This window comes from Panthera pardus, unplaced genomic scaffold (assembly GCF_024362965.1).
Source record: "Panthera pardus isolate Hobbes unplaced genomic scaffold, ASM2436296v1 HiC_scaffold_27, whole genome shotgun sequence".
Classification (NCBI taxonomy): Eukaryota; Metazoa; Chordata; class Mammalia; order Carnivora; family Felidae; genus Panthera; species Panthera pardus.
The window spans coordinates 115,772,486-115,785,710 of NW_026526843.1; the positions used below are offsets into that span (position 1 = coordinate 115,772,486).

The 13,225-nt window shown below is 41.8% G+C and overlaps 1 protein-coding gene across 9 annotated transcripts in view; it reads right to left on the bottom strand.

The window, feature by feature from the left end:
- Nucleotides 1–13,225, bottom strand: part of FRMPD4 (FERM and PDZ domain containing 4) — an 843,299-nt gene that overhangs the window by 175,651 nt on the left and 654,423 nt on the right. For all 9 annotated transcript variants that reach the window (XM_053891835.1, XM_053891836.1, XM_019417876.2 and 6 more), the window contains one exon: nucleotides 12,408–12,524. In XM_053891835.1, coding sequence (XP_053747810.1) covers nucleotides 12,408–12,524 — 117 coding nt within the window. The remainder of the gene's footprint in view (nucleotides 1–12,407; nucleotides 12,525–13,225) is intronic.

Sequence of the window (13,225 nt, forward strand, 5' to 3'; positions counted from 1 at the left end):
AAGTCATTTTATTTAAAAAAATTTTTTTTAGGTTTACTTATTTTTGAGAGACAGAGAGAGATCAAGTAGGGGAGGTACAGAGAAAGAGGGAGGCACAGAACCCAGAACAGGATCTAGGCTCTGAGCTGTCAGCATGAAGCCTGACTCAGGGCTCAAACCCATGAACTGTGAGATCATGACCTGAGCTGAAGTCGTATTTTTATCCAACTGAGCCAGCCAGGTGCCCCTGATTTTAGTCATTTGAAATTCAGGGGGCAGCTTGTTCTGCCTTCTCAGAAACCCATGATATCTTGTTCCTCCAGACACCTGCCAATGGATCTGAAGTTCTAAGAGTCCATCCCCATAGCATCTGTTTTCAAGAGCTTTCAAACAAAATCTTTAGTCCAATCAGCACTCCAAGTCAGGGGAGAAGGATTACAGCCCCCCAGGAAGCCCCAAGACAAGCTAGAACACTGGGTGCAAGGACTGCTCTGTTGTTTCTGTCCTGAGTAAGGATCTTTGGTGTAGGCGGTGTCTTGCTAGTTGCACCACAGTAGTTCACATAGGGGGAGGAACATGGACAGGTACGCAAACCAACATGAATTTAACTATCTCTTTTGCTGAATTCTTTCTTTGCTTTACATTGGTCAGGGTACTACGACTTCTTAATTGGTCTCTACGACTCTCACAAAGGTATATTCCTCCATAATAGAAACACAGTTTCTCTGTGGGAGAGTGAGGTGGTAAAGCATCATGGACTGGTATCTTGTTGGCATCACCCCACTTTGAGTACTGCTTATATACACACTTATTTTAGACCATTTAGACCATTGATAAAATTATAGCGTTCTCCTTTATCTGACATTCAGTTTTGTCTACTGTTAACATCTTACAGTAGCATGGGAAAATTTTCACAATCAGTGCACCAATACTGATACGTTATTACTACTTAAAGCTCATATTTCATTCAGATTACCCGTGGGTTTACACCTAATGTCCTTTATCTGTTCTACAGTGCCACCCAGGGTATCACATCACATTTAGTCGTCATATTTTCTTAGGCTTCTCTTACCTATGAGCGTCTTACCACTACCTTTCAGTGACATAAAACAAAAAATTCTTTTCATTATTAAAGCCAAACTTGTTAGGAATTTTCTCTTGCTCATAACTCACTAGATTCCCAAATTACACTGTTTTCTAGTCCAAACACACTATTTTCTAATGACAAAAGTGAGGCGAGGCCTACAGTCTCCAAATGATTACCCACCATTACACAACTAGTACTGAGAAGAGCTGGGATCCTAGCCCAAGAGTTCTGACCACCCAATTTCTGTCTTTTAGGGTTCTAATCCACTTGCTGATGGGATACAGTGTAGTTACACTACTTGCAAAATTCCCTTTCATGACAATCTGAATTTTGGATATTTGATAAACAGGCACACTATGATACGAATCAGTGACAAGGACGTGATGACCTTTCAAGGTCTCAAGGTTCTTTTAGGAAATATAGGGCTTTATCTATGTGCTCAAATTCTGGTAGTGAAATTTATACAGCAGAATATTATTGGGATACTATGTTAACTGAGTTAACCATCAGAATTATTCCGAACAATCTACTGAATATAATGCTTCAGAAAAAGTTCTATTCATGCATCCATTAAGTCACCCATCTATCTACTTATAGATACATACACCTAAACATTTTTCTCAAAAGTATTTATTGACTACCTACTATGGCCCAGAAAAAATTCTAGGCATGCAACCCAACCCCGATTAACCTCCTTCATCTCTTGTAGGGGCACAGTCATGAGTTTCCAGTACTTTGTGGACTGAAATGAAATAGTATCAAGATATTGAAATCAAAAAAATCCCTTAAATGTTTTGTGAGTTCCAAGTAGAAATGTAGGCATGATAATGTGGGAAACTGAACTTTAATCATTGAGCTCAAAAAGAAGAACTAGCTGAGGAGACAAGAGAAGCAGTGAGTTTGCGGCAAAAGGAAGGGAATGATGTCACAGAAGCCAAGAGAATATCTTAGAACAGAACATCACCAGAAGTGAATTGGGGACTTTTATATGGGAGCGTTATAAAACTCCTCAAGGAAAATGAGCAGTATTACTTCAAAACACTATGGACAATTAACTTTTTCAAAATACAATGGGTCTGTTTCTCTGTGGACCACTAGTGACAAGTTGCTATGTAATTTTCACTTCCCTAATAATTATTTGCACTTGCTTTTGGCATTCCATTGTGACTGGGTTTTAGGTTGCTATTGTTGCTTTCCCTTCAACCCCTCCCACAAAGGTCTGAGTGGCTATGGGAGCAGCTGCAAACCCTGTGATCGGCTGACCTCCTCTCCCTCAGCCCCCATCACGAGAAAGTGGAGAGAGTCATGACATTCTAACAGTGAAGGTTTTCCTTCTCTGTTGAATTTTGATGGTGCTATTCCTACAACCCTACTTAGAGGTAGGTCACGAATGTGAGAGCTGTGCAAGAAGTCCTTACTTACAGTGAATATACCATGGAACTTTGCATTACTAACAGTACCTGAGAAAAGGCACTTTACCAATGTCTACCATAAATTCCATTGTGCATAAAATAAATGGCAGCTTCCCATTTCATGGGAGGGTTGTATAAATTTATCAGATAGTGAACTAGAAATAATAAGAATGGGGTCAAATGCAAGATACTCTAGAGTGAGGGTGTGAAAAAATTCCACCCCACAAGACAAATTTGGCCCCCAGCTTGCTTTTGTAAATAAAGTTTTATTAGAACACAGTTTATTTATACATTTGTTTACATATCCATTTATTGACATATTTCTTATGGCTATGTTCACACTACAATGGCAGGGTTGCATTGCTTTGAGTTGTGATAGCCACCACATTGCTTCCAAAGCCTAAAATATATATAATATGACCTTTTACAGAAAAGGTTTGCTGATTTGGCCTACAGAAATAAGTGTCGGGGTGGAGGAAGAAAAGTGTCTATCCTTTGGTGAGAAATCACATCATTAACAGGGCAGAGAGAGAAATTTCTGAGGGAGTCAATACCCAGAAGTAATCTGTCCTCTTTGCTAGGTATCTATTGAAAAGACCACATGAAGAAAATGATAAAAAAAAAAAAAAATCAATAGGTGATCTTGGGAGGTGAGGGCTGAAGGCTAATCAGTCTTTAGCAGTTATAGCCTTCTAAGAAAAATGAATGACCAAGCAATCCTGTCACATCCTTTCTTACTTGTCTTCCTTCCCTGTATTGGCCATTGACCTACCGAAAATGAAGACAGAGAAGGAAAGGGAAAGATAGGGCAACCCATAGTTACATTTCCTTTCAGTTCTTCTTGACCTAAGACCTAGCCAAAGGTAGGGAGTTTGGGTAGAGTGTCCTCATACCGAGAAGTAAAAGAAAAACTGTTAAGTGAATTTTGTATACCATTTCTGCTTTTTGGGTTGGGATGAAACACATATAAACGTATAAGCCACGAAATACAAATTGTGTAATGTCAGTGATTCTGCATACGAGTGAAAAGCTCTTACATTTCCATCAAAAAGTCATCAGTAAGATTCATGCTAATAATTAAAAATTTTTACTTTTCCTTACATAGAATGGTGTCAAATGTAAAAGTAGGAAATATTTTAGTACCGTTATGAGCACATTTATCCAGCTCTTTGAGGGAGGGAGCTGATTTTTGGTCTGCAGCGGGTGCTGAAAATCATGTGTTTGGCCCTGTATACTCACGGGCCTCTGTTAGATCAAATAGTCATCTTGGAGAGTCTCTCGCGGCCTTCACCATCTGAACTGCCGATGCCCAGCCTGTGCTCCTGGAGTCACAGGGGGACATCCTCCATGAAACGGCAGAGTGACATGCCCACTCTGGACCCAGGCTCATCTGCGCGACCACCGGCACAAACAAGTACTGCCATTCATCATCATCCGCCCAACTGAAGAGACTCTTCTCCAGAAAATGGCTGTTGATAACAAGGATTCATGGAGGCTTTGAGAGGAGAGAGAGGACAAGGGCATGGCAGGGACTGTGGTTTCGAAGCCCTGAGGGACCACAGTGAGACTCTCCATAAGCAGCCGTGCTCTCCTGCTCTGATGCACGCGTGCAGACCACATGGAGAAGACGTGTGCCACAAAGGTCATACCATGTTCCCTTCAGGTCAGCCAATTTACATGGCAGAAACAACCACACAGGCCACTTGGCATTTGGCACAGGCCAGAATCTCCTGCCTGGGCCCCGGCCTTAGGTGATGATATCAAAATTGCTCTCTGCGAGGGCTGGGTCAATCCCAAAAGAGCTCCAGAGGCCACTCAAAAGAATCAAGAGGTGGTAGCAGCCTCAAGCAACTATTTCAATTACAGGCTGTGACACAAACCTGGTCCTCCAGGTGCTCCTCCTTTTCACAGTTTGGCTGTCCCTGTGATCCTGAACAGCCTTCGTGACCCACTTCACGGACATCCCTAGAGGCTGCAAAAACGCTCAGTAGAAGAAGGAACCAATCCCGTTCGCCACCCAACCTGCTGTCCCCAGCTCTGCTTGACTGTGTGTGTCCCAACTCTCCCTGTCATCAAGCGGCCCGAGGAAATTCAGGTCATTACAATACTTCGGCTGGGCTGGACAAAAAAAGCCAAGAGTTTGAGATATGTATGCACGAGTGATGGACAGATTCAGTAACCCAGCAAAATGTCTAGAACAAATGTACAGAGAAATCGAAACAGACTCTGATACACGAGAAGCCTGCCTAACGCAGCTCTGTGAGCCATATGCCAGGTTAGAACAGGAATGATAGCGTCATTTCGGAGGCTTCCTTTTAAAAGCACTTCCATCAACTCTGCAAACTTATCTTCCAGCTGGGAGCAGTAATTATTAACTCAGCAGATAGGTGCTTTGTCAGATTCGAAAGAAAACAAATCTGTTCCAATGAAGGGAATAAACAGCCCCTAATGTTCAGCCGGGAAAGCTTTTGCATTGACACGACATAATTACCTTTCATTGCATGTAATGATGTTATCACATTTAGTTTGTTCCTCCGATTCCAAAATTATAATATACCTCCCTCACTTAAATGGATGCTTGGGATCCTAAAGGAACTCATTTAACTAAATGGCATTTGCTCTTGCCATGAGGAAATTTTTTGCGTTTTATGAAGAATTCATCGTGTATACTTGGAAGCAATGTATTTTATTTAAGAATTCTTCATCAGAAACACAAAAAATGAGGCAAACTGTTTCTTCTCCAACATAATGCTAATTCGTAACTCTGAACAGTTGAAAAGTCACAACATAATATAGCAAGCCCCCTGAAATAAATCTCTCCTGTTTGTATCCTTGGCACACCTTTAAATTTTCATAAAAACCTTGCATATTTCATTCCCAGAATCAAAGGGTAACAACTTGTGTAATCACCCAGATCCATTTGTCCTTTGTTGGATGTCGATTTTTAAAAAATGTATGTGTATTTATTTTGGGGGGGGGGAGCCCAAGGGCAGAGGGAGGGGGAGACAGAGGATCCAAAGCAGGCTCCGCGCTGTCAGCGCAGAGCCCAAAGTGGGGCTTAAACCCACGAACTGTGAGATCGTGACCTGAGCAGAAACCAAAAGTCAGACCCTTAACTGACTGAGCCACCCAGGTGCCCCTGTTGGAGGTCTTTTAATAATGCAGGATCAGTAAAGTAGGAAACTGACATCTATTTCAAATACACAAATATTACGGGGAATGGTGGGTACCACCACAATGTCCAAATCCGACTCCACAACTTCATTCTTGCTGACTTTCTATTTTTTTAATTTTTAGAGAAGGAAAAGTTTAAGAGAACTCTTAAAAGAGAACAGATTAAGGGACTTATCGACAGAATACGGCAAGTATTCTTATAATAAGAATAAGACTCTCTTACGATATCTTGGGGTAAAAACAAAGCAAAACAACACCCAAAGAATAACATTAAAAGTACCAAAGAATGCCTGATAATCAATTGCTTCTTTCCTCTCAGGGACACGCGAATTATACTAAGTAGGTAAAGCCAAGGGGGATGATTCTTGGGTTCACAAGCAAGGAGAGGCAAAAATAGGCTATTTCCATTTTCCAGGATGACAGAGTCCTACCATCACGGACGTGCTGCTTCTGCTGTGATTAACAAAAAAGGGAGGTGGGGCATGCAAACGGCTTTCATTTCCTCAGATTATTCTTTTCTGGAGCTAGACAAAAGAAGAAGAAAACAAAGAAGCCTCTCAAATGTAGAACTTGAAAACTCATTTCCTATCCCCTACATTTCGATCCCCAGACTTCAACGGGGCTGAGTCTTCATCACCATCTACCTTGCCACCTGGTGTTCTAATACTTGTTTTGATCATGGTTTACTTACTCATTCAGTCTTCAAAAGCCACAGTGCCAGATTTATGAAGCACATCACTGCTCCATGAAGCATCCCCAGCCACACAGTCCAACAGGCATGTTTTTGCCCCCATTTAACTCAAAAATGGTACATTACTAACACACAGGGCTCCCTTGTCTCTGTTATACATATTATGTGTCTCTAAGGAGGTTAAACGGACCTTGCTCAGTTGAGAATGATGGCAGGCCTATCATGACCACCATACTCTTGAGATCCTGGAAGCTAAGAAATTGCCTTACTAATCTTGGAATCTTCAGCATATAGTAGTGTTCAATAAATGTTTGGTGGACTTATGTTGGGCGGGCCAAGGAGTGCTTTTATAGGAAGCACATGGCCAGACGAAGAGGCTGATAGCCATTACTAAAGATGCTGACTGGGGAGGGTATGACAGGGAAGGGTGGAGGTGAACTGAGCTGAACACACATTGATAGGGCTGGGTAACCCTAGGGGTGATGATTGAAGCTACATAACATAGGAGGTTTGGCATGGGTTGGACTCCATTACCAAGCCAAAACAACCGAGGTCTTATAGTCTGATGATGGGGACCAAATGCTGGTTGACTAGACACAGGATGTGGCAACCCCACTTCCTGTGAAACTCACCTTTTTTTTATAAAAGTAGATTCCTCAATGTACCTTCACTATCTCACAGGTCAGGTGTCAAGGTTTCATGAAACCTTAGGTCTCCCAAGAATTTTCTAAACGTGGTTCACCCAAATGAGAACATATTTAGAGCAAAAGGATATAGTCTCAGTAATCATGTCGGAACAATACTCATAAACCAGGACCCTTCTGGGCAGACACGGTTGTACGCCTCTATATCCACACACTTCTATAATCTATACCTATATTCTATATCCATTTATATCTATATCCAGAACTACATCTTGTATCTCTGTACATCTGTATCAGTAGCTATGTAAATATCTATATTTACATCTACACCGACATATTTATTGATGCTGTTACTATAGCAAACATCGCAGAGTGCCTCATTTTCTGTGTAGGTCTTTCTCTTTCCGTCTATCTCTCCCTCTCTCACCCATTTCTTAACACAACAGTGTCCTGAGACTCTTCCCTTTCGATCTAGTTTCTCTCTCCCCGTCTGTCTCTCTCCTTTCCCCTGCTTTGTTGTCTCTCTTAAACGGTAATAATAAGCAACTGAGAAAGTCTTCTTTTACATCTCCCACGTTTCCTTTATTTTTAAGTTTATTTATTTTGACGGGGGATGGGGGGGTGGAGGGGCAGAGAGAGGTAGAGGGAGAGACAGAGAATCCCAAGCAAGCTCTGCAGCAACAACGCAGAGCCCAACGTGGGGCTTAAACTCACAAATTGGGAAATCATGACCTGAGCTGAAACCAAGAGTTGGACCCTTAACTGACTGAACCACCTAGGCGCTCCTACATCTCCCATGTTTCTTAAACAATATTCTCTGTTGCTCAAACCAATGTATTTCATATTTTTCTAAGAAGAGCAACAAACGTCCTTTTTCTGATGCAGAGTTTGGTGTATTTGAACGTGCGATGTGTAGGGACTAGGTAAGCATGTGAAAAACTTTGGAAAGCAACATGTGATTAGTCTGAGTCTCCTTCTATCATCTGGAAAGGCGATCATTATTCGTCAATTAAATAAGGTCATGTACAGGAAAATGCTGCACATCAACAACCACTGCTGTTCATTAGAATCACCTGGGGAGTTTCTGAAACTCTGTTTCTTGGCTCCACCCCAACATCAAGGAATATGCACTGAATGTTTGTGTTCCTCCAAAATCCATTTGTTAAAGCCCTAATCCCCAACAGAATTAGTGCCCTTCTAAGAAGAGACTTAGAGACATGATCCCTCTCTCTGTGTGTCTCTCTCTTCCTGTCATGTGAGGGTACAGAGCAAAGGAAACTATCCGCAAGCCAAGCAGAGGGCCTTTACCAAGAACCCAACCAAGCTGGCACACCGATCTTGGATTTCCAAGCCTCAAAAAGTATGCACATAAATTTCTCTCTGTAAACCACCCAGTCTGTGGTGTTTTATTCTAAAGGCCCCAATAGACTAGGACAACCAGGCATCAGCAGTTTCTACTGTTCCTCAAATTATTTCCATGTGCATAGTGACATTTAAAAAAATGATTAACCCTATGTGTTACCAACTCTCTATGGAATTTAACTTCTTGGTCCTACCCTAAATAATTGGGGATGGGAAAGGAAAGAGGAAACTTGAACACAGTTAACGACCCGGGGCTATATTCTGAAGGACTCATCATGCTAGAAATAGCTCATTACTGAGCTAGCAGAATCTAACTTTGAACATGTGAAGCCTGGTTCTTCCCATAGCTTTATTAATAACTTGAAAGAAGTTGTACCTCCGTCAAAACCAATTGTCTGATGTGGGATATCATTTGGATCCTAAGATAAAAAAAGGGAAGACATCTAATCTCTTTCAAAGAGAATATGTAAAAGAGAGAAAAATTAACTGCAAAGGTGATAATTAATAGTCACAGTTTAATTTTCAAATTGTTCTTTTAACTTAGAAAACTAATGAGTAGAGATATACTCCAAACTGCAAACCAGAGTGCCCCAGAAACTTTCGTAATTAGAGTATTTCTCTGTAAGGGATAAGAAAAAAACACCCCACCAGAATGATTCTCATTTATAAAACTCACTAGTGATAAAGAAAGAACAAACACTTTTGAAAGAAGTACTGTTCTTGACATGGGAAAACAATGAGTCTGAGAGACGTGTGGAAATTTACTTTTCAACTAAACAAACCCTAGAGATTTGAAAAAGTGACACTGGTGACATTGGTTTTCAGAGTTGCTATTTAGTAATCAGTGCAGGTGTCTTCCATTAAGTTGCTGATTTGCTCTTACAGGTTTTAACAGCTGGCATTAGGCTAGTGTAAATGTTAAATTTACACCTGGGCTTGCCCTTGAAAATGTCAATGACACCAAGGAAAAACGCACGTGGCCGGAGCTAGCTAGGATGCCTGGACTGTATAACCAATAGGCCTTGGTTTGACTTCACGTATATTGATCAAATGGTTCGGAGCGTATGGGAGCCCAGATCCAGCGACGGAAAAAGCAAAATCCATTTCCATCGGAAAAGTCTAAGATATACCTGCATACATGTATCATCTGTATCTTGTACAAAGTACATTTCTTTGGCAGAAATTTTTATTGTTTTGAGTCAAAGCATCCAGGCCACCTCAACTGAGCCAATTACAAAAATGTATAACCATGTTACAAAATAGATGGCACGCTAGAATATGACAAAATATCATCCCTCCAGCAATAGAAGGGACTTGGGTGAACTGTACGAAATGAGCAATTCAGAATCTAGGGTATGTGCAAAATTGTTGGCCTTTCTGCCAGTCTTGGAGCTTTCTGGGAGATTCTACCACCATTCCACTACCATTTTCTGGGTAGTTTCTAGGGGAGCACATCCTCAGGAAAGCCTTGAAGAGCCAGAGGGCCACTGCCATAGGCTCCCTGAGGTGGGTCATGTTCAAGGGCCACTTCAATCTTCCCAGAAGGCAAGCCCCCCAGGAACAAATTGTACTCTGAAGACACCACCTTTCCCCTTCGCAGGAAATACAAAACAGAGGAGAGATTGCAACCACAGAGACCGAAAACCTGACCGCAACATTCATGTGTTTTTCATGTAAATACCTTCCAATAATCACTGGGAGGTGCTAGGCTGTCCAACGACCAAATCCCCCAAAACAATCTTGGAAATATTTTTATCTTTATAAACATGATCCCGCACCTTGATAGTGACTCTGTCTGCTTGTCAGTCCCCAGTAAGACTGACTAGAACAAAGAACGCAGCCCATGGTCTAAAAAAGTTTCCTTTGGCCTCCAATCTCTGCTCAGGTGTATTAGGCTAGGATCAACCATGCTTAATGATCTCACATCTATTTTTTTAATTCTGATATTTAAGAATATTTGGGGTGCCTTGGTGGCTCAGTCGGTTAAGCGACAGATTCTTAATTTTGGCTCGGGTCATGACCTCGTGGTTCATGAGTTCAATCACCGGGTCAGGCTCTGTGCTGGCAAAGAAGAGCCTGCATGGGATGCTCTGTCTCCCTCTCTCTCTGCCCCTCTCTCACTTCGTCTCTCTCTCAAAAATAAATAAATAAACTTAAAAACACAAAAAGAATGATTCACTTGGGTTGTAAAAGTAAGTGGGGTGGATGCCTGCTTTTTTGATGAGTGCAATATAAGAACTCATCTCCATTGTATATATAAACCACATCTTCTTTACCCATACTACTTGGCAATGAGAAAGAATGAAATCATGCCATTTACAGCCACGTGGATGGAACCGGAAGGTATTATGCTGAGTGAAATAAGTCAGTCAGAGAAGGACAGATATTGTATGTTTTCACTCATATGTGGATCTTGACAAACTTAACAGAAGATCATGGGGGAAGGGAAGGAGAAAACAAATGGTTACAAATAGAGAGGGAGGGAGGCAAACCAGAAGACTTTTAAATATAGAGAACAAACTGAGGGGGGATGGGAGGTGTGGGAGATGGGAAAGTGGGTGATGGGCACTGAGGACAGCACTTGCTGGGATGAGCACTGGGTGTTGTATGGAAGCCAATTTGACAATAGATTATATTAAAAAAATAAAGATCAGAATAAAAAAAAAAACTCATCTCATTCAATTCCAAAAAACCAGAAAACTATAGTGACTGGTTCCTCCAAAATAGTTTGGTGGTTCCTCCAAAAGGTAAATATACAACTACCTTATGATCTGGTCATTTCACTGCTCGGTATATACCCACAAGAATGGTAAGCAGGGACTCAAACAGATACTTGTAAAGCCATGTTCATGGCAGCATTATTCATAAGAACCAAAAGGTAGACACCACCCAAACTTCCATTGACAGATGAGTGGTTAAGCAAATCAGGTATATCCATACAATAGAATACAGACAAAGGAAAATAATTCAGCCTTGAAAAGGAATAAAATCATTCTATACACTATACCATGGATGAATGTTGAGGACATTATGCTAAGTGAAATGAGCTACACACAAAACAACAAATACTTTAGGATTTCACATTATATGAGATATCTACAATAGGCAGATTCAGGCGCGCCTGGGTGTCTCGGTTGAGTGTCCAACTTCGGCTCAGGTCATTATCTCGTGGTTCATGAGTTGGAGCCCCGTGTCGGGCTCTGTGCTGCCAGCTCAGAGCCTGGAGCCTGCTTTGGATTCTGTCTCCCTCTCTCTCTGTCCCTCCCCTGCTCGCTCATTCATTCTCTCTCCCTCTCCCTCTCTCTCTCAAAAATAAATAAACATTTAAAAAAATTAAAGAAAACGGGCAGATTCATAGAGACAGAAAGTTGAACAGAGGTTACCAGAAGCTGGAAGAGAGGGAATGGGAAGTTATTTAATGGGTACAGAGTTTCTGTTGGGGATGATGAAAAAGTTCTAGAAACGGACAGTGGTAATGGTTGTATAACCTTCTGAATGTACCTAATATCACGGAATTGTACACCAAAAAATGGTTAAGATGTTACATAAAATTTACCATTCTGTTATATGCATTGTAACACGCAAAAAAATATACCACAAAACTCCACAACTTTAGCCAGTGTTAGTGTGAGAAACTTACGAGTCAACCAGTAACGCACACAATTCTTGCGGCTGATGTTTTAAGTTACGAATGAGCTGGTAACATTTGTCTTGACCATTTCTAGAAAGCAATTGAAATGCTACACCTCCACGTCACACTTTAGTTCTAGCCTCAGACAGCGAGTACAACTGGCCTCAGATTTACTACTGAACGCTTTTTCTCCATCCCAGAATGCCCTTACTATACCCCGACTTATTGCTCTCACATGGCACACGACCAAGGACGAAACAACCTCATGTCGGAAGACATAGAAGACACAGGAGATTAAGATGCTTTGCGTAATGGCCTCCCAACGTCTCTGAGACCCTAATGCAAAGTTAACTGACTGAGTCATGGCTTGAAAAAGAGACATGGAAAAAGCAAAGAGTTCACTGTTCATGGGGTCAGTTCTACCTACTTGATGAAGCAGTCCCGGCCATCCCGGTTCGCAGTCATCTCCCATCCATAGGGTGGGACCTGGTTCAAGCCCCAGGTTCCCGAGGGAGGTGGCCAGCCTGAAGACTTCGTCCTGTGGCTGGAAACAAAGAGAGAAAAAGAAGAGCATCATTCCACCTGACAGGTGAACATGTCTTTGGAAGCAAACTCCAGGTGGAGCACAGCACTCGCTCCTTTCGGCTGCGGGCCGTGTCCTCACCTGGTTAAATGAATAATTATAAAGAACGTTTTTGTGACAGGTACCGCGCTCATCAGTTTTCTTTATATTGTCTTCCTTCCTTTGTCACACACACGCTAGCAGCTAAATACATGCATTCCGTCACATGTATTCCATTGTACAGACGAGGAAACAACAAAAGGCTCAGAAAGATGAAGTAACTTGACAAGGACCTACTAGCCATTTTGAACAGAAGTTTTCTACACTTTCCATGGCACTTCACAATCCTGATACCATACATTAGGAAGCGCAGCACATAAATTGATATCCTGCCACAATATAAATACATACATGTGAGCACTCTTTTTATGGATTTTTTAAAAAATTGTTTTAATGTTTATTTTTAAGAGCGAAGGAGAGAGGCAGAGCATGAGCAGGAGAGGGGCAGAGAGAGAGGGAGACGCAGAATCCGAAGCAGGCTTCAGGCTCCGAGCTGTCAGCACAGAGCCCACTGCGGGGTTCAAACCCACGAGCCGTGAGATGAGCTTTGCCAAAGGAGGACACTTAACCAACTGAGCCACCCAGGCACCCCGGTTTTGATGGATATTAAGCACATAACACGA